Source organism: Argiope bruennichi, chromosome 2 (genome assembly GCF_947563725.1).
Source record: "Argiope bruennichi chromosome 2, qqArgBrue1.1, whole genome shotgun sequence".
In the NCBI taxonomy this organism is placed as follows: domain Eukaryota; kingdom Metazoa; phylum Arthropoda; class Arachnida; order Araneae; family Araneidae; genus Argiope; species Argiope bruennichi.
The window spans coordinates 29,467,106-29,490,470 of record NC_079152.1 but is presented as its reverse complement, the minus strand read 5'-3'; the positions used below and the strand labels follow the sequence as shown (position 1 = coordinate 29,490,470).

At 29.7% G+C, this 23,365-nt stretch overlaps 1 protein-coding gene across 1 annotated transcript; it reads left to right on the top strand.

Moving 5' to 3' along the window:
• The first annotated feature begins 556 nt into the window (after nt 1-556).
• LOC129962090 (estradiol 17-beta-dehydrogenase 11-like) lies at nt 557-19,284 on the top strand. Its single transcript, XM_056075811.1, has 7 exons — nt 557-664; nt 3,519-3,765; nt 7,457-7,696; nt 9,462-9,568; nt 11,345-11,479; nt 13,008-13,133; nt 18,723-19,284. Exons 2-7 carry the CDS (start codon nt 3,526-3,528, stop codon nt 18,826-18,828), a joined length of 954 nt encoding a protein of 317 aa, XP_055931786.1. The 5' UTR covers nt 557-664; nt 3,519-3,525; the 3' UTR covers nt 18,829-19,284.
• The last annotated feature ends 4,081 nt before the right edge of the window (nt 19,285-23,365 follow it).

Sequence of the window (23,365 nt, the reverse complement as noted above, 5' to 3'; positions counted from 1 at the left end):
TTCTACTGCCGCCTGGTGATTGAGCGTTCTTCACACCATATAACATCCACTATCCAAACGAAACCCGGGAAATTTCTAACATAATCACTGCTATAATCTTTCTCACAATTGGATTAAAATTTTACATGAATGCTTTTTATTTTTTTAAGACTCGAGTAAAAGCATATAGATTTATTTTAATAACTTCAGTAATTTTTTTAAATTAAATATCCCCATTAAAAGAGGAAAAAATTAGAAAATAGTGCTTTTCAAGATATTTAACTGAGTTAATTAAATAGTATTCAAATGGTTACTTCATGATTACATACGTATAAAATTGTCATATATTTGCAGTCTAAAAATATATTAAATATTAAAAAAAATATTTATGATGAAGTTCTTAAAAACAGTTCTAATTTTGCCTATTTAAATACATCTCACATTTTATGCATTTACATAAGAATTGTTCTTACATCGTGGAGTATAACATTTCAAATGATTACCCAATTTCATGCTTCGAGGAAATGAATGTCTGAGCTTGTAAATAGTTTTTGCCTAATCGGAGTCTGGATGTTAACTTCCTTTTGTGTCTGGATGTCAAAAAGTTACATCTTTTAATTTAACGTGCATTTTACAAATGTTCCTGATTGGGTGGTAAGTGTCTTAAGATGCTAAATTTCTAAATGTGAGTACCACTTTTTGTTGCTACGAGATATAATGAATATCAGATTTCTTAATAATTAAGATTTAAAAAAAATTGTATCATTTCCATACATTTGCCTATTTCCGTGTTTTATATTTGTAACGAAAGATTAATTTTTTTATCGCACAAGAAAGATGCAAAGAGAAAATGATTATAAACATATTTTATCGAGAGTATTCTCCGTTCAACGTTCTTCTATTAGATAATTAATTCAGCACCATTGCTTTCGATTCTTATTATTTTTACATCCTTTGAAACATTCTGTGGGGGAGGCGGTGAGAAGTGCAGGAAATCATTGAAAATCCCTGCAAAGTCCAAAAGGAGCAATACCATTTTCAATTCAGTGTTTTTTTTATTACAATAATTATAGATACGCCGAAATTTTGGATGAATTCATTAATGGATTGACTACTTGTCGTTCTGTCTAAACTTGTGTGTAAATGCAGTAATTCAAAGATTAAATAAGCCAATTGAATTGAATTTTAATAGATGACGTATATTAAAAATATAGATCTGTGTTTAATTAGGGACAGCGTTTGTCGCTTGGCGGATCGTATGCCAGTGTGCATGAAAACACAGTAAGTCAACCATCTAACTCTCCGACCCGCCCTAAGGCACACGGATTTAAACCATAAAACTGAATGACCGGACCGCCGCAACAGCAATTGGCGGGAACTGTGGTTGAGTCCTAAGGGCCGTCACCGGCCACGGTACAACCCTCCCCGAAGGAAGTACGTCCCGTCATCGATGGGAGGAGCCAGATCCCCCACCTATTAGTGTACCCTCCAGGGTGGCGAGATCCAACCACCATGCCGGAAGCATCTCATCCTCATTTCGAGGTGCCCCCCCCCCCGAGGGTCATGAAAACACAGTAATAAAAACACACACAAAAAGCTAGATAAATGAAATTTGCTATACCATCTTGAAAGTAATATTAAAGATCTCTATCAGAATTTGGACTCAATTGGTTAAACAAAGGATATCAAGATCATATGTTTGATTTTTTTCTCTATACAGAAAAGTTAAAAATAAAATGCACCATATTAAGTTAAGTACATGAACAATTTAAAGAGAGCATATTTCCGCTGATTAATTTGTTTCAATAGTTTTTTTTTTAAACTCAATGCCACGCAGGTTGAGAATCATGGAATTTAAATGAAACTGCAATAGTTTCATTCAAAATTTGGAAATAGTTTTGAAGATATATAAGCTTAAATATGCTTGGTTCTTTCCCATTATATTATTCCACTGCGGCTCAATTTAAATTGGTAATAATTAAACCTATTTGAGAAACATGTTTTTCAATTTAATTTTAAATTTCATTTGCTGCATATTTGTGGCATCATTAGAATAGTTTGTAAATTAGGTGTAGACTATAAAGGGAAATTTTAAGAAATTTTTATAATACAAAATTTTAGCAACATTTTAAAACCGTATTATATTTGTCTCTGTTCTGTATGATCCAATTCTGGTAATATCTGGAAATGTTCATTTTATAACATGTCAAATGCAGTTTTTTTCTCTTTTTCCAAAATCTAAAATAAATTGAAGTTTTTATATTATGGTTCCATTTTTTGCATGAAGCCTATGAGCTAAATTTTAGAAATAGAGAATGGCATGAATTAAAAAATATTTTATTTTCTTTTTTTTGGGAAAGGCGTATTTTATTTTTAGCAATTCCTGTTTACATTTTTAAGTATGTCATACAGTATCTATTTTATAATACAATTTATTTATTTTTCTTAGTGAGATTTCTATAATAATTTTTATAATTTACCCTTAACATGCCATATATTTATGCCATGTTATGTTAATAAAAAGAGAAAGATATTAGCGTTCAAATATTATTCTGCTTTGCAACAATAATAATAATAATAATAATAATAACAATAATAATAATAATAACAACAATAATAATAATTTTGATATTCAAAACCCCTACGCCGGTGTCCTGGCCTGTTGGTAACGCGTCTTTCCCATGATCTGGGCGTCTCGCTTTCGAGTCCTGTTTCGGGCATAGCTGTTCTTTATCTGTGATAAGTGGGAAAGAGCCCACTATAAAATGGGGTTGTGTAATCGATTTTGTGAGTGTCATCTTCATATGAGATAAAGTCAAACTTCTACCCTAGGGTGCTCGAGAGTCTTTATCCTCAGAAACTACTACACCCATACCTCTTTCCCCGATGTCTTGGTCTGAATTGGTGTTCAATGCAAGGGAGCGAAGCAACAACAAAAAAACTCCTGTACGCTACTTTGCATTGAACACCAGTTTTTCTGTGGTTGATTATGGCATTTTAAGAATAATTAATCCCACAAACCATTTTTTTAAAGTCTCTCTGATCATATATGATTTTTGATCATAAGTGAAACAATTGGTAATTTGCATTAGAAAGTGGTTGGGACAGTCCAAGAGCCATGAGTATACTACTTGACTTCCTTCCTTCAGTGAGGTTTAGCACTGTCAACAAAAATAGTTTTCAGGAAAACTGCTCCTAATTAAACGCGGTGCCACTTTAAAAGAAATGAGAATATCCGGCTGTGTAAAATCAATTACAAAAATCATCTCTTCTATAGATATTCTTTTGTCCTTGGCAGACGACTCACCTACCAATTTAAATCCATCCCTTCCTTCCGTCTAAGCACACGCGAGTTCGCTCACTGAACCCGAAACAAAATAGATAAAGCGTGGGGAAAAACAACATAATGCTCAGATTTTCCTCGAAATTATTTACCGGATAAAAGCAACTTGCTTTCCCCTTTTCTTTTCTGTGTTTTGGCTGATAGACTTCGGTTGATAAGATAAGGAACACTGCTTTTCTTTCTAAATTGAATTTAGAATCGCCATGTCTCTGACGGATAGTCTGAAGGATATATGGGAGCTTTCTCTGGAGACCTTGCTGTTTGTGTCCAAAGTGGTTTATATTGTGGTTAGAGAAACTGTTCTTAATATACTCCCAAAGAAAAAGAAGGATCTTTCAAGGGAGGTGGTTTTGATTACGGGTAGCGCCCAAGGCATTGGCAGACAGTTGGCCATCGAGATAGCCCAATTAGGAGCGAAAGTGGTCTTGTGGGACGTTAATGAGGTAAGTATCTTGAAATTTAATGCAATTATTCGAAATCTACTAATTCTAAATCATTGATTCATATATATTGGTAATATACAAAGACTTTATTATACTAAATTGCTCACTGGCAATATATGCAATTTCATGTGTCAATAAGGGGTTGTCTTATTGTATCTAGATATTTTGAATCTTCATCGGAAACATTTTTTAAAATTTTAATCAATGGCAACTCAGGTTGATAGTAATGATATAAAGATAACTCCAAGACAACAAGATAAATTGCCCTTATGAGACCCCAATATATTTAAAAGTACTTCAGGAATGTTTTATTTTAAATAAAATAAATTATATTCTTTGACGTTTAAATGAAAAACTTAAATTTTTTTCATTGGAAAGGAAATCTATATAGAATCTATATATCCATGAGGAAATCTATACTACATCATTCACTAATACTGCAATCAGGTTTGATTGATTTGATTTGAATTAATGGAGTTACTAGGCGCAAAGTACAGTTTTTATTATGCTAAACTAAATATGTAGCAAATAGACTAAAATTTAGCATTAAAATTTCTGTTCCGACATCAATCATGTGACTTGACTGTAGTACATATATTGTAAAAAATGGTTTCTGATAAATGAGGAAATCTATACTACATCATTCACTAATACTGCAATCAGGTTTGATTGATTTGATTTGAATTAATGGAGTTACTAGGCGCAAAGCCCAGTTTTTATTATGCTAAACTAAATATGTAGGAAATAGACTAAAATTTAACATTAAAATTTCTGTTCCGACATCAATCATGTGACTTGACTGTAGTATATATATCGTAAAAAACGGTTTCTGATGCAAAAAAATGATCTTTAAAGCATGTTTGAAAATTTAGATCACACATAATTGCCGATTAGTTTTAAGAAAAGAGAAAACGAAATTGGATTTTTTTAAAAATATTGATAAGATCTGCAAGAATTTTGAAGGAAGACTGTACGCAGTGAAAGCAATGAAGATTGAAATGTGTACATTTTATTAGAATGTATACTATTCGGCATTGACAGATGGTGTGTGGCGTGTTGAGTTTTTCCGGCAACAGATACTTATGTTTGAATATAACGTGGCTGATTCTTAATCGGATGTGAACTGTATCGAACTTTCCTTAGGATTATCAGGTGCAGTTTTCTATGGATCTAGGCGGCTGCTTAGTTTTCTTGTCAGAAATACATCGCTGAGTAGTATTTAATTAACAAAAACAAAATTTTAACAGTTTTTCTTGATAATTTAAGATAGTGTAAAATGCATGAAAACAATTTTTACAGTATATTAAAACTCAGAAAATTAACTTTTCAGAAATATTGTTTGTCATGCTACAATGTTACTGACCAGTGGTTCCAATACTTTAGATTCTTATGGGTTCTTCTACATTTTAAATATTTTTAGGTAAAATTTAAAAATATTACAAATAGCTATCACAGTAACTGTGACATTTAATGCTTTCTTTAAGTATAGTAGTATTTGACCAATTCGAACCTGAAGGTACCGCGACGAAATTTTGATTTATTCAAATATTCGAATTAGAAAAATATCTGTTGAAAAAACAAAACAATCTGGTAAGAGAAAACGACAATTTTAAAAAAAAAGGACAGAAAATTCCTTTTGAAAATTTGACATGTTTAATAAATAAATAAATAACAATGATTTAATAAATAGTTAATTAATAATTACTTAGTTAGCTAATCAATTAGTTAATTAATAATAATTTAATGCTTAATAATAAATTAATTGATATTAATTCAATACATAATATTAAATAAATTAATAATTATGTAATAAATAATAATAAATTAATATTAATTTAATACATAATAATAAATAAATTAATAATTAGTTAATAAATAATAATAAATGAATAATAATAACAATTAAATATTCAATAATTAAAAATTAAATGATAATGAATTCGTTACTTAATTAGTTAGTTAACCAATTAGTTAATTAATAATAATTGAATAAATACTAATAAAATAATTAATATTAATTTAAAACATAATTTTAAATTAATTAATAATTAGTTACTATATAATAATAACAATTAAATATTCAATAATTAAAACAATTAAGTTATAATGATAATAAATAAAAAATGAAAGAATAATTTAAATATTTAATTACATTGAACTCGAAATATAAGGATCTGTATGCTGAAAAATAGTAAATTATTCGACCCACTCTAGAAGAAAAAATAGATATGGGTTACAAGATTAGGATATATTTACGAAATCAATTAGGGTTTTAAAGCAATTTTGAATATTTCTGACTTCGAACAAAAATAATCAATATATTAAAATAATAATTATTATATTATAAATAAATAATTCACTTAAAATCATGCCAATGGGAAATTCAAAAGACGAAAGGAAAAAAATTCGATTGAACATTAAATTCGAATTAAAAATATTCGAATTTGAATAATTCCACTATAACTAAAAATAGTATTCTTTTTAACCTTTTAAAAGTTTTTTTTTTATTGTTTTTTGTAATAACTGTTTAGATGCTGCAGCGGTAAAGTCCATTTGATGGTTGAATAAGGGTAGGGAGGTTTCCTACTATTAGCCGGGATTACTGAAATACCTCTGCACCTGCCAAGACGACCCTATCTGCGCAACAGGCTATTGATCCATCGGCTGGATTCGTACAGTTTCATTCTCGAGGATCATCGTCCTCCGCCTCCCAAGGTTAAGGTTCTCGCCGGCAGAGAACCTTGACCCTGATTCCCGGAGCACACCTGCTCCTGGAAAGAGTGAAGCGGCGGCCTCGGGAGCCACCTTCGATTCACCTTGCGCGCCCTTCGGAGGTGACGCTGGCCCTGAAACGCTTTCACTCGGCCATTTCGATCCTGATTTAAGGCCATAGGGAGACGATGGGTTCGAATAAGAGCCTTGGAAGAGTTCACTAGGGTTGAGGGTGAGATTGGTTACCGCGTTCAATAGGGAGAAAAACAGAACAAAATATGAATGAAAAAGGCTGTGTTTGTTTATCTCTGGCAAAAATAATTTAAAAAATTTCGCAGAATAATAAAAAAATTAATAAATTATATAAAATTAAGCACCAATAAAATAAATCAATAAATTATATAAAATTAAGTACTAATAAAATAAATCAATTAATTGAAAATTAATAAATAAAGTTAAATAAATTAATAAATAATAATAAAAATGTTTTAAATATAAATAAGAATAAATTGAAATATATTCAAAATAAATATAAACGAATACGTAATTTTAAAATATCATGTGTAGAAATTATATTAAAATAGATTCAAAATAAAAGAAAACGAAACAAATTGTTAAGAAAACGTTTTCTTTTCTTTTTTTTTAAAAAATTAGGAAATACCTAAGGAGGATTTGAACATTTCTTCGAATAAAAACAAACTTTTGAATTTCAGTTTTTAGTTTATAAATATTTATAAGAAATAATATTTTATTATAAATATTTTTGATATACATAATTTCGATATAATTTATATATTATTTTCAATATAAATATTTTCGATACATATAATTTTATTATAAATATTTATAAAAAAATATATAAATATTGTTCTCTAATCATTCTGCGGACATGCCTATTTTACTGAACGAGTCAAAACGACGGAGGCATTTTTATCGTCTATCTTGTAAACTGTACAATAAAGGATCTTCTGTTTTGTAGAATAAACTGAAAGAAACAGCAGAAGAGATTTCCCAATCCGGCGGAAGTGTATTCTGGTTTGTTTGTGATGTCACATCGGAAAATGAAGTGAATACCAAAGCCCGTCTCGTGGAACAAAAGGTCGGGGAAGTGACCATCCTCATCAACAATGCAGGAATCATGCAGAACCTTCCCATGATGGAACTGAGCAGCGCAGGCATAAGGAAGACCATCGAGGTTAATCTCTTGTCTCACTTCTGGGTGAGTATTGCTCCATCAAGATATTCTACGATATCCCCACGATTTTTTTCGATATTCTGAATGTCGGCCAATGTCGTGAAGATATCGTAACAATTTTGTTGGACATTTTCTTAGGCCATCAGCACATGCATGGGGTCTTTTTGACCTCAAGCTTTTTTTTTTTTGTTCAGAAATTTTTGGAATTTACAAATGTTACGCTTGTTACTTTTTATACCATCATGGGGAAAATAGAATAAAATTAGAGCAATAGGAATAAATGCAACAATGTATCTCATTTTTTAATGGAAGGTTGGGGCCCAGTTGACTTCTGCGTGTTCTAGAGATTCATATTCTTTTAACTAATGATTACGACAGCGAATAAACAGGAGCAGCTGGGATTCAGAGATTTCCCGCTAGTGTTTCTTCTAATAGTGAAAATAAGGATGGTTCGGATTTATCAGGTGTTCATAAAATGTTGGAAAATGGACAAGATTCAGATTCGGAACATAACGTAAATTATAAATATTCTAGAAAATCTAATCGAAAATGTTTTCTTGCTTAAGAGAAAAGTAGAAAATCGCTATATAAAATGCTTTCTCTTATAATATGAATAAATTGCCTTGAAATTTGTGTTAAAAATTCATTTTATTATGAAGGAGAAATTAAAAAAGTGTTTTTTGAGTATACATATATATATATAAATGAAAGAGAAAAGTTATGAAGTTTCAAAGTTGTATGTTTAAGTTTCTTCAGCCAAAAAATTCAAATCTAAACTGTATATAAAATATAGATTTTCTTATTCTTTCAATATTTTTACACAGAAAAAAAAAACTACTTACTTTAAAACTAATAAGTTTTATATTAATGAAGTGAAGAAAAAGGAAATGAATACATAAAAGGTACAGAAAAAAGGGTCTAAGTCCAATTTTGGTTTTCCATATTAGAAATTACATATATGCCTTAAATAGAATATATTATTATGAAATTTTTTTTCATATACTCTGGCCATATTTTATTTTTATATAAATAACTAATAAGGTAAGGAGAAAACGCACGACAATTTGGTGTCAAAATGACCCTGCTCATGTGCAAAATGTTAAAAAGAATGACGCTTGGCATAAATTGTAATATCCCTTATTTAAAGCACTGGAGAGCAAAAACTTAATGGTTACAAATATATAAGATCACTGTATTAGACACTTCAGACCATGTGGATGAACCGACTTTCGTATAAACGTAGTGTTCGTTTATAGTATATTAGATAAGTATGGATATAAAAGTGGCCAATGAATCGCATAAAATCTCACTTGCCGAAGCAATTCGCACTTAAGTATAAATATTTTAATCGTAGTTGTGTTTTAATTCATTCATAATCATAATGTAAATTTGTCAGCAATAACAAATCATCTAGGAATGCAATAGATATTAACAAATGTCAATTGCTAATTTAGAATAGATGTTGGTAAAATAGGCAAAGAATTCTATGTCATATTTTTTCTCTATTTATTCAATCTGTATTTCTTTGTTGTTTTTTTTATGCTGTGAAATACGCAGTACTAAGATTTGGTTTTCTTGTAAGCATTAATATTTTTTCTTATCTACAGAGATTAATTAATGTTTTATTAATGTTTCAAATGATTTATTGAATGATTTATTAATGTTTCAGGCATATATTATTCTGATCATTAAATATGCTTGAATAGAACAGTTTATAAATTTATAAAAAGATTCAATAATAGATTTTGTTTATGAAGAATATATAAATAAGCTTTTAAATCTTTTTCAGACAATACGAGCCTTCCTACCCAATATGGAAAAGAATAATCACGGCCATATTGTAGGCATCTCTTCATGTGCTGGATTAGTTGGACATGTTAACCAAATTGATTATTCGTAAGTTTTTCACCTTATAATTATCTAGTCAAAAATTTTCTATTTGTAAATTTGAATTGAGGGAAATCAGTTTTTTAATTAAAAAATATCAGAGATAATCTTTAATTATTATTATACGAAAATTGCATCAGAAGCAGTTCTTTGATCCACTTCCAGTGCTAAAATATAATAAGATGCATCTTTAAAAAACTCAATTTTACATAATACTAAATGTTGATTATTCTCCTATTTTTATTTAGAAATGCATTCTGAGACACATTTTCCAATTATAAGAAACATATCCATAACTTTATCCATTATAGATGATGATGATGTTATATCCGCGTTACCACGGAAAGGGGGTGCAGTAGTTTCTGAGAGTAAAGACCCCTGAGCACCCGAGGGCAGAAATCTGACTTCTAGCTCATATGAAGATGAAACTCAGACATCCGCTTGCACAACCCCTTTTTGCGCGTGGAGGGCTCATTCGCACACCTCACAAATAGAACACAGAACAACCATACCCAAGCCGGGATTCGAACCCGGGACGCGCAAGTCTCGGGGAAGACTCGCGACCCTTAAGTCAGGACGCCGGCATTTATAATAGATACAATGGGATATAAATCATAAATGATCAAATTAGAAATCCTCAATAATCCTATGCAGAAATTTTTTAGAGTTCGTTATAGATAATTTCGATCCATTTTCATATTAGTTGCAAAGTTTTAAGTCATGCATAGTTATCAACAAAATGCTGTTATCAAAAGTGCTGTATTTGACTTGTTTTGCCCGGTGCTAATTGCTAACAAAAATGTACTTCTGAGCGTTAAAAAAGTCTCATTGGAAATAGATTCACAATGAGACTGAAATTGTAGCGATTTGAATACTGTCGATTTTTCTAGTTAGAACCAAAGGATAATACGAATGATATTGCGTTGTATGTTTCTTTAGTCCTCTTATTCCTAAAAAACTAAAGTGCTTTTAAAGCATTTCGATTATATTGATTATTCGCTTTAATTGGATCCAAAGTGATCACTACAAATAGAGTTTACTGTATTTTGAAAACAACAGTGTACACATAAAGGAAGTTAAGAAAAGTTAAGATATGCTGCTTTGAAATTTACTTTTTCTATGTTAAAATTAAAGAATTTTTATTCCTATGTGTTTTCTATTATTTCTATCATTATATTATTTACACGGGCTCTTATTTTCGTTTCAATAAAATAATATATATTTAGCATTGATAATAATATAGTCAATACACATTTTTAAACGTTTTCATTTAAACTTGACTTGTTTTGCGCTTGTAAAAACGAAATTTTAAAATCATAAGTTGAAGATTTAAAAGTGAGCGACTTGTGACCTGGTGGATAGAATGACATGTCGATTTCCCCTACTTTCAGGCCAGCGTCCTGGCATAGGGATAGCGCGTCTTCCTCGTGATGAGGGTATCCTGGGTTCGAGTCCCGGTTTGGGCATGGTTGTTCTATCTGTAAGATGTGTGAATGTACCGACCTGTAAAAAGGGGTTGTGCAAGCGAATGAATGATGCATAAGTAGCAAAGTCGTACTCTTGGTCTTAGTTGGCTGTACTAAAAAAACAAGAGACGCTCCCCGACCTTCTTAAAATCGCTGTCTTCGTAACAGCGGGTTTGTCTAAGGCAAGTGCCATAAGAAACAACAACAGGCTTAAAAGTAAAAAAAATAATGAATATAAACACTCACCTTTTTAAATGCATTTACAACAATGATTTTTATTGAATTTATAAGAATGTATTATTTTATTTTGGGTTCTCAGAGCGTCAAAGCACGGAGTTGTTGGCCTGATGGAAGCACTTTCAGAAGAACTAAGGCTTAAGGAGAGCAACATTAAAACCACCACCATCTGTCCATTAACAGTCAACACAGGAATGAACCAAAATCCAATCACCAAGTAATTTCTTTTTGTTATATTGTTTTTAAGTTATGAAAAAGGATTCATAATGCCGAAACTCAGTTATTGAATTTGAATTCGGATAACTTTGAAAACAATTACATTTCGTATTCTTGATTTTTATGTTATATTCTAAAAGCGATAAGACTGCACTTTTTTTTTTCAAACCAAAATAGGAAGAAAGAAGCATTTTCTTTCTTTTTAAATGAAAAATAAAGAAGTTGCTAATGATGAACGAAACTATTCGTATATTACTAATTGACAACTGAATGATAGGACCATCGCTACAGCAACACTGGCGGGAATTGTGGTTGAGTCTTAAGGGCTATCAACGGCCACGGCACAACATTTCCCTTGGAAAGATCGTCCCGTATTCGATGGAAGGTAGACAACACCCCGCCTCTTTCGATACTTACCAGGGCAGAGAGGACCAACCACCATATCGGAAACTTCTCATCCTCATTTTTGAGGTGACCCCCAGTAGTAGAAACTACTTCTATGTTCTTTCTGAAAAGAAATGAAGCTAAAATATTCTTTTTAAAAAGAGTTTCTCTTTGAGAATTTACGTATGTCGAAATACTAAATATCAAAAACATAAATAAATTTATTGCACCATGATAAAAGGAAAACATTTGAACAAAAAAAAAAAAAAAAAAAAAAAAAAAACTATATACATATAGTTTCATATATATATATGTAATGATATTTTAATTCTAATTTCAATTTAATTAATTTCCAAGATTTTATCTTAATTTAGCCCATAGTAACTTCATTCTAAAAGTATTCTCTTATTTCATGATCCAATTCCACTTTCGGTTTAATTATTTCCTCTGTAAAACTAATGCGTCATCAGTACTACGTATCAAATGAAAGTGATCCCTTCGGTACCCTTGCCAAGGTATCAAAGGTCACCACGTGTATTGAATTGGAGCGAGGCCGGAAATCCTATGTTATATAAGACTAGTGATCATTTGTTTCGCGCTTTTTTTCTTACTTCTGCTTTCGTGCCGCTCTGCGTCTGCTTGTAAATGAACTGCTTTCCCGAGATGAATATTAAAGAGAGAATAAAACGAAATTAAAAATAGAACGTCTCGTCTATGTCTTCAACCTGCATTCTGCTTCAAACAAAATATGTTACATATATATGATCAATAAAACAAGTTAGGAGCAAGCTAGCATCATATTTATGAACTTAATTTTCAAAATTGGCATCATTATTATCATCAAATTGGCATCATTTTAAACTTAATTTTAATACTAATTCTTAATTATAGTAGAGAAGAGAATATCTAATTAGATAGCAGGTTAGAATCACAAGTGATTCCCATAGTGAACAATTGGATACGACAATAAGATATGAACTAACCATAGGCGTGTTCCCCTCTCATACACTAAATCAGAATTGTAGCTGTTGCCTAAATATTGATGATACGGTACTCAGCGTGTTCAATCTATTCTTCGGTAAATGTTCATAAAATTTCTTCAATATGCAGGAGTAGGCTCTAAAGAGAATTTCTTCATTCTTCAGGTGTTCTTGGATGATGCCAATCGTCAGTGTGGATGACGCAGCGAGGCAGATGGTCACAGCTATAAGGAGAGAAGATTTCATCGTGACTCTTCCCAGGCGAATAATCTTCAACTTATGCTTTGCCAGGTAGGCATAATTTAGGCACATCATATTAATTTTCTCCAAAGCGGCACAAAAATAGTATTAGATAATTAACATATCATTGGTTCACGAGTGCTGTAAGAGGCATAGAATAGAGCTGTTTGTGCACATGCCCATGCATAAAAAAATATTTAATTCATTTGCTAAATGGATATTTATGAATATATTTTTACTGTAGGATATTTTAAATCAAAGCCTGTTTATATATTAGTTTATTACATTTTTTGAGATAAATCATAAGAAGACTGAAGCTAAAGGCAAACAAATAAAAATTAATGCGTATTTTGCATACAACATCAATAACAACAAATGAGAAGTATGTGAATATTTGATGTGTAAGTTGTAACTGGTGTTAATAAAAACTAATCAAAATAAGCTTTAAATAATTAAAAAAGGATCAGATTATAAATCATAAGTTCTAAATACTGGCAAAATATTTTAAAGTTAAATAGGAAGATGGATCAAAATGGTTTGCATTCATGACTACATTATTATTATGCTCAACAATAAAATGACTAAAATTATCGATATATTTAATTGTGATTTATCTGCTCTTTGTTAATTTTAAAATTGTATATTCTTTTAAAATGAATCGACACACATAAAAAAACCCAAAACAAAACAACATCAACAAACAAATTAGTTATGTCTTCAGATCAAGATTTCAATTTTATTCATTCCTTTAATTGTTTGGTTAGGTTTAGTTATATTAACGTCCCGTTTTAAAGTAACACTAGGGGTATTTTGGACGGACCTCGTCATTTTGAACCGCGGTCAGATGACGAGGACGACACCTGAGCTGGCATCCCCCTCTCCACACCACACCAGAGGGAGGACGTTTGGTCATGACGGATTTAACGTGCAACAGACCCCCTTACACGATGATTCTTCGGTCAAATCGGGTCAGGAACCTGAAACCCTCCGGTTCCGAAGCCGAGACCTTACCACCAGGCCACCGCGGTCCCTTCATTCCTTTAATATCGGGACTTATCAATAATTTTAAAGAAAAAAAAAACAATTTACTTGCATTGAATTTCTACATGAGAATTATTTTTGAACGGGTCTCATAGTACTGAACTGTGGTCAAATTACAAGGACGAAATCCGAAATGGTATTTTCCAGCTTGAAACATTCACAGTGCGATAGAATTCTTGACCCTCGATAAGTTTGATATACATCAGGCAAGTTAACACAGAAAAGCCTCAATAGAATTGGACCTCGAACATCTACCTCACAACTCTTCACATCATGCTACCGGAAAAAAGCCCAGGAGTGCATTTTAAAATAATATTTTTAAAGTGGCATATTATCTGTAAATTGATCAATACGATATTCATGACGCAAAAATCATTCAAAGTGCTTAGACCATTGTACTTCGAGCATACATTCGACACTTACTAGAGTTGCAGGCGCTCATTAAACAAAAGGATTTTTCAAAATTTAAATAAGGTTTTATTAAAATTTTAACAGTTTTCATTAAAAGCTTAAGAACATATTATTGCATTAAAATCATTTTTACATCACTTTAAATTTAAAAATCTTTATTAAGATCTTTAATAATATCAGTTTTATTTCTTCACAATATTTTCTCTAATTTTAATAAACTTTTAAAAAATATTTTCAACTATATTGATATATTCATGATCATGAGACAATCGTTTTCATTGTCTCAGTTACTGCATTCATTGCCATTTTATCACGCGAAGATATTAAATAGATTTTTTTTGCGTGCACTTTATCACTGCTATATAATTATGAAAGTCTTACTAGTAAAATGTATTTATAAACGAATGTAGCCTAGAGCTTTGCAATGCTATAATATTACAGACTATTGATTCAAATCTTTTTCAAAATCCACGAATTTTTCACGAATTTTCGGTAATGTTTATAATATTTTATTAGTTTGTTCAAACCCAGTTTTAAGTAATGTGTGTTCCGGATGAAAAGCCCAATCCTTGATGGATATGCGATTTAAGTATTGTCTTTACTAAGCTCGATATTAAAATTGTGTTTTATTTTAAAATTGATTCTGTATAATTATGATCATGAATTATTAACAAATGAACAACATCAATCACAATTTATTATTTGAAAGGAAACTATACGTAACTATTGAAAGTTGCATAATAAGAAAAGAACAATAGATATTTCATAGTTCAAAACAAACTGAAAATAACCGTGTTGTCAAGAGAAAATAATCCATTTTATGCAAACGATTTGAAGGATAATTACCACTTTTCTAAAACAAGAGATAATTGAAGAGGAAGCTGTCTACTGACAAAAGAAAAGAAAGGGGGAAAATTGGGTTTTAGTTTCCTTAACTGGAATGAGTTGGGAGATTCACGCTAAAAATTAGTGCTCTTGTAACACAAAAACCTTCTAATGAAATGATTGTTTTCAAAAAGTGACTTCGAAACAAATTTTAAAATAATTCTTTTGTAGTCCATTCTTTAAAGGGTGCAATTTTTTAAAATAATGCGTTCTTTTGAAATATAATTTAACTTTAAACAACAATGATTTTAAAAAAAGAAGGAAAACAAAGCTATAACTTTAAAAGGACTCTCAGATAATATAAATATTTCGATAAGAGTGTTTCCTTGTATTTAAAAATTTCTTTTCTCAGATTTTCTACCTTTTTCTACATAAAAATTGTTGCGTGCTACTTTGAAGTAAATTTTTAAATGTTTTAACTAACATTTAGAACAAATTAAAATGAATGCGAAATTTTTCACTGATACGATATCTTTAGGTATCTGAGATCCAATAATTATTTGCATAAATTTCAGTATTAAATGAGGTTTATTTCTATTTTGATTATTTATAATGCTTAAGTGAAACATTTCATATTTAAATATTCCAATTTTATCATTTCGCTTTGACAGCAACAATCTTTCTGTAAGTAATTTAAAATGGTAATAACTAATGTGTATACAATAGTGAATTTATATATCTTATTTTTATTATTTTATTTAATTTGATCATCTTATCATTTTAATTTGATGTATCTTATTTTTCTTATCTTATTTTATTTCTATTTTGACTATTTATAATGATTAAGTGAAACATTCCATATTTAAATATTACAATTTTATCGTTTCGCTTTGACAACAACAATCTTTCTGTAAGTAATTTAAAATAGTAATAACTAATGTGTATACAATAGTGAATTTATATATCTTATTTTTATTATTTTATTTAATTTGATCATCTTATCATTTTAATTTGATGCATCTTATTTTTCTTTTCTTATTTTATTTCTATTTTGACTATTTATAATGATTAAGTGAAACATTTCATATTTAAATATTCCAATTTTATCATTTCGCTTTGACAACAACCATCTTTCTGTAAGTAATTTAAAATGGTAATAACTAATTTGTATACAGTAGTGAATTTATATATCTTATTTTTATTATCTTATTTATCTTTTTATTATCTTATTTATCTTTTTATTATCTTATTCATCTTTTTATTATCTTATTTATCTTTTATATCTTATTTACTTATCTTATGTAATTTGATCATCTTATCATTTTAATTTGATATTTTATTTCTATTTTGACTGTTTTTAATGCTTAAGTGAAACATTTCATATTTAAATATTCCAATTTTATCATTTCGCTTTGACAGCAACAATCTTTCTGTAAGTAATTTAAAATAGTAATAACTAATGTGTATACAATAGTGAATTTATATATCTTATTTTTATTATTTTATTTAATTTGATCATCTTATCATTTTAATTTGATGTAACTTATTTTTCTTATTTTATTTCTATTTTGACTATTTATAATGATTAAGTGAAACATTTCATATTTAAATATTCCAATTTTATCATTTCGCTTTGACAACAACAATCCTTCTGTAAGTAATTTAAAATGGTAATAACTAATGTGTATACAGTAGTGAATTTATATATCTTATTTTTATTATCTTATTTATCTTTTTATTATCTTATTCATCTTTTTATTATCTTATTTATCTTTTTATATCTTATTTACTTATCTTATGTAATTTGATCATCTTATCATTTTAATTTGATATTTTATTTCTATTTTGACTGTTTTTAATGCTTAAGTGAAACATTTCATATTTAAATATTCCAATTTTATCATTTCGCTTTGACAACAACAATCTTTCTGTGAGTAATTTAAAATGGTAATAACTAATGTGTATACGACAGTGAATTTATATATATTTTATTTTTATTATCTTATTTATCTTTTTATTATTTTATTTATTTATCTTATTTAATTTGATCATCGAATGACAAAGACTCGACACTAAACCTTTTATGTTTTTGGACCAGATATGCTTAAATTTACTTAAAAAAGAATAAAGTATTCAAGAAAAATGCTCAAAAATTTTTGGGAAACGCCCATGAAACACGTCCGAAATTTTTTGATATTAGCCTGAGTCTTTCGTGTCTGGTTATTTAACGCGGTAGCATTTCAACGACTAGTGTTCATTTAGATAATATGGATAAGATTTCTTTTAAGTTTTTCGGAGATATTAAAGATGAGTATTAAAATTATTTCTCTTAATATTTTTGTGGATTAGAAGACATCTTATTATTTCTGTGGGTACATCATCGTTATAAGCTCAGGTAATGCTGAATCTTAGAGATAATTCGAAATTTTTTTGTGTCAAGCATTCAGTTCTTTCGTCAACACAATGTTGCTCCAACGTTTCAAATTGGTGATGGTTCTGAACGAAATGATCTCAGTATTCATATCTTCCATTTCTCATTGAACTTTCATTCTAGAGAGAACCGACAGACATCAGTTTACATAAACATCCAAGAATTGAGTAATTAGCTTAAATGATTGAGTCACGACTTAATATTAATAACTAATTCCTTTAAATAGTTATCAAAGAACTCAGTAATTAACTTAAGTAATTGATTAACGACTTAATGTTTGTAACTAATTTTTGCATTTCCTAATACTCGAATGTGCATTTCAGTTTATAAAGGAAGTTCAAAAATAAAATTTCCTTTGTATTAGGCAAGTATATTGATAAATATTTTTACTTAGAGAGAATGTAATCAACTTTTTTTGGTTATTTTAACTTTCTTCTGATATTCTGACTTTATTTGTTAACTCAGAGCAATGCAAGAGCAACTTGAGGACAACAATTACGGCTATTAATTTGATATTATTATAAAGACAATTTTTTTTTTAATTTTGAAACGATTTAAAATTCATTTTTTGCTTGATAATATTTTTGAAAGTTAGCGCGGCAGAAAGTCAAAATTTAGCTTAATTTTTAAAATTTCGAAAACATCGCTCCGAAGTGCACATTCTCACTCTTCCAGGTATACATGTGCCAAATTTCGTAGCTGTGGTAGCTGTTGGTTAAATGGTCTGGATTGTAGAGCAACAACAACAACAACAACAACACACACACACACACACACACACACACACACACACACACACACACACACACACACACACACACACACACACACACACACACACACACACACACACACACACACACACACACATTTTTATTATAAGTAAAGATAATATCACGTTACTGTTTGCTATAATTCTTGCTTTGTTCCAGACTTCTACCTCATCAGGTTTTGTCCGAGTTTCTCGACTTCACGGATTATTGTAGAGTCAAAAATTCTGATTTGAAAAGAGTTTTTCCTGATCAGAACGGAAAATGACCGCAAAAGGAAATATTGGTCACCTTCAAGGTCTATGAATCATGCATTTGAACAAATCGGGAAGCAATGCACTCAATGAAGTCACCCAAAGAAAGTTTCCAAGAATAATTGCAAGCTCTGTGACAATCAGAACTATGTCTTGCAATTCTTTTGTTAAAAAGAAATAACGCTTCTATAACTTGAAGAAGAAAGAGGAAGTAAAAATTTTTCCCACCCAATTATTTTTAAGTGGAACATATCAACGAGTTTGTTTAGATTACTGAACTTAAGTTTTCCTTATTGCTACATGAAGTGACTTGTGTTGTATTATTTTACTTCTGAATTAGTTACTATAAATCTGAACACTGTGATATATGAAGAAAATATATTTTAATGCAATATTATATGTTATATCAAAATGTTTTTTTTAAAGTTTTTACTATGATAGTTATATGTAAATAAAATTTTATTTCAATATGTTTTTAAATGTTTTTTTAAAGATTAAGATCTTATTACGTAAGCGTTTTAACCTAAAAAGGCATCCATTTTTAAACTTTTGATGATATAAAAGCACTTTGAGGAGTAATTAAAACAGTTCCTAAAAGGTCGCTTCAAATTTGGAGATTTTTTAAAATCACTTAATAGATTAGTGTAATTCAATATTTATATTCAAATGATTCACTGCATTTAAAAACATGTCATAGTCACTAGTTGATCCGTGAGTTGTCAAAATAAAAGCTATAAACGAGAAATGAATTTAATTTTTTAAAATAATTTTTATATTTTAATAATTGCTACGCTGGTGTTCATCCTGTGTAAATAATATTTGTTGTTTTATTTAAAATTATTTTCGCCAACGTAAAAAAAAAAAAAAAAAAATGTTTTGAAGTTTTAGATCTACCTGATTTCTTTAAACACTTTCTAGATTTAGTTTAGTTATATTAAGTTCGAGTTTGGAAGCAATACGAATGTTACTCTGGCACAAGCTTCGTAATTTTGAATCTCGGTTAGATGATGAGGACGACACCTGAGCTCTACTTCACTTCTCCAAACCTCCGCACCATATGAGAAGGTACCTCATTCCACAATATCAAATACAGAGCGCACCAACACTGCAAGCACGATGAATTTTTGATGGAATCGGAGCTCGAACTTGGAACCCTCTGCCCCCGAAGCCAGGACCTTGCCACTGGACTACCGTAACCCAAACGCACATGTGAAATTAGGTCTGCGTGTTAATCTCTTCATCCGAGTGCATCTGTGGACTCTATAGTTCCAAAACTCAATTCATAAGATTGATGAAATTTGGATGTAATTTCTGCTCGAAAATGTAGAAATAAAATTTTGGATAAAGCAAAATAACGTGAAAGTTGATAGCGATGTATGTTCTTTCACGTTAATATGAAATTGCAAAAAATCAGGAAAATAAAATTTGGTTTGTAGCCTTTATACTCAAACTGAAAATCTCAATCAAATGTTTGATCAAAGTTTGCTTTTAAGAAAGCAAACCATTGCCAAATGCATACCAGATTTTTTGAAAAGGAATAATATAAATAAAAAAAGTAGAATCTTAAAAAAAAAAATCTCACCATGTTTATGAAGTATACACTGAAATCAGAGGAGATAATATTCCAATACTGTTTAATTATGGAAGGAAATTATCATTTAGAATCTATTTTTTAACAAATTACCGCTAAAATAACAGTAAAAACTCTAATAAAACGAAAAACAATTTTTTCTTTACTCTTTTCAATAAATTATGAGATATTGATGACAAATAGTAAAACCATTTTCGAAGTAAATAAATTTCTAATAAAATTAATTTCCAACATAATACTAAAATATGAGAAGCCATTAATAACTATAAGCTGCAGTTTCAAAGAAGAGTAATGTGTAAGGATTAGATTATTAATTAATAGTATTGTAGGGTAGATAAACCGTGTGCTAACTAAAGTCAAAGAGAACACTAGCTAATCTCAACTCGAGACTTTATTCAAGGAACAAAAGCTTACATCTGCTTTTATGCACAAGACGAAATGACTCGAATCTTACAGATTTAGAAAGATACATAAATTATAAGAACATTCTAGAACAAACGAGAAAAAAAAAACTGAAAGTAAATCAATAACTAAACAGGTATATTGCCTGTAGTTAGATATAAAGTTACGAACTGTCGCTTTCAGTTCATAGCATTCTACTATTAGTCCATTCAGTTCGCGCCAAGTTAGAATAAGTTTCCTTACAATATTGTAAGAATTAAAATATTTTTACTATGACAAATGAATTTTTTTAGTTAATAAAAGTGAAAATTAGGACGAATTAATCACATAACTAGAAAGTCATGGGGAATCTTGCACAAAATGTAAGAAATATAAAAATAGTCTATAGAAGCTGGCTTCATTAATATTTTGCGCACAGTCTATATATACGATCTGTAGTTAGTTTAGTTATATTAACGTTCGTTTAAAGCAACACTTGGGCTATTTTGGGACGGACCTCGTCGTTTTGAACCGCTGTCAGATGACGAGGACGACACCTGATCTGGCACCCCCCTCTCCACACCGGTTGGCCCTGAAGGATTTATCGTGCAACAGATCCCCTTACACGGCGGTTCTTCTATGGAATGGGGTCTTGAACCTGAAACCCTACGGCTCACAAGCCGAGACCTTACCACCAGGCCACCACGGCCGTTCTACTGTCTGTAGGTCTACAGGATATTCCACTTTCACCAAAGTTTATTAATCCAAATAAACATTTGGTGGAAGTGAAAAAGCACAACACTTTCGTAACCTGTAATCAGTATTCCCCTACTTGGCCCAATAGAACTTATTTTCCGTGAAACAATTAGTTCTATCTGGTTGCACTTATTAAGTGCGCGAAACACTGCGACGTATTTCCTATGCCAACTTAAATGTTATAAAACGACGATAAATTATTTTTTCAGAGCAATATGCCACTATTACGGGAAAATGAACACTGCAGAGAAATTTTTTTTTAGTAAAGGTATATTAAAGCATTTTCGGAACTCAGATTAATTTCAGCAAAGTAATTTTTTTTTAAAGTTATTAATTTCCTACATGCCTCATCAAAATAAATCATACTTTTAAACCTAGATTAGGACGATGTTTAGACTAAAAAAAATGTATATTAATGTTGATTAAACAAAAATGAAGCAGAAGTTAATGTGGATGATCAACTCTGTGCAAATATCGAGAGGACACAAAGTAGAATATATAGACGGCTAATTGTAGTATCACATATTCTTATGAGAATTAGAGCAATAATTGCTCAAAATCTGCTATATGTGAAGAAAATAAATTTCTCCTTTATTAATAAATGTTTTTTTTGAAAGAAATTGACATTGCATTAAAAAAAAAATGAACTTAAATAATGTCTGGATAAATATAACGCCTGAAAACAAAACTTGCATTTGACAATAGCTGCTCTTTCATAAAAAAAAAAAAAAAAAAAAAAAAATGGAAGAGTGAATATGTCCAATGTTCTCTTTATGGTAGAGTTGAACATAACAACGTCATTGTTATTTATTCGTATTGCTAATACATTGTTCTAAATTACATATTAATTCGGTGAAGTATACATGTAAAACTTACAATGAAACGCAGGTGAGAAGTAAGATTTAAACAAGGAAATATGTATTTTTAATTTGATATCATTTTTCAAAAAAATATTCATACATGTTTGAATCCTCTAATTTGACAGCTTAGTAAATACGAAAATTTTATAAGTTCTCATTTTTTTCTTTTATCTCGTGATTTCTTTAGCAACCTATTTAATGTCGTATATGCATTTATTTGATTTTCATTTTTATAAGTTTGAAATTATGCAAGCTTTTAGATTTTGTAAGAACAATTTATTTTTTCGAATATGAAGAGGACTCTGTGAACCTACATTTCGTATTACTTTTTACTAGGAATCTACTATTTTTAAAATCATCTAGCTGCTTTTGCCAAGAAAAAAATATTCTATTCATATTTAAGCTCTGTTAAGCCCAATTCATTTAATGATTTTTAAGTGATTTGTACAGTTTTAAGAAGAGAAAAGTGTTACTTCTCTTCTGCACTGTATTTGTTTAACTCATAATCTATCATATCACAAAAAATAAAATTATGCATTCTTAAAAATAAGCGTAGAGTTAAAAAAAATCATAATATTACAATTTTCGACTTTCTTTATAGTATTATAAATAAAGGAATGCAATGGTTTAAGTTGAACTATACAATTATTTTTGAAGATAAACCAGACACGTTTATATCAAAATGTTTTCATTAACCCTTTGAGCACCATTTGCTTTTCTAGAATAAGAGGGTTCCACATTTGGCTCTGACACATTTAGCTTGCACGAGAGCAGCACTCGATTATTAAAGATCTATATTATAAAATAGCCTTCCATATTTAAAATAGAGCTTAAAAAGAAAAATTTTGCTATACTTTAAGCAAAAAATACAAAGTGTCTTTTTTTTTTTTTTTTTTTTTTTTGCAGAGGATAAATTTTTAAATCTAAAAAAAGTATATACATTATATTTAAAATATAAGATTA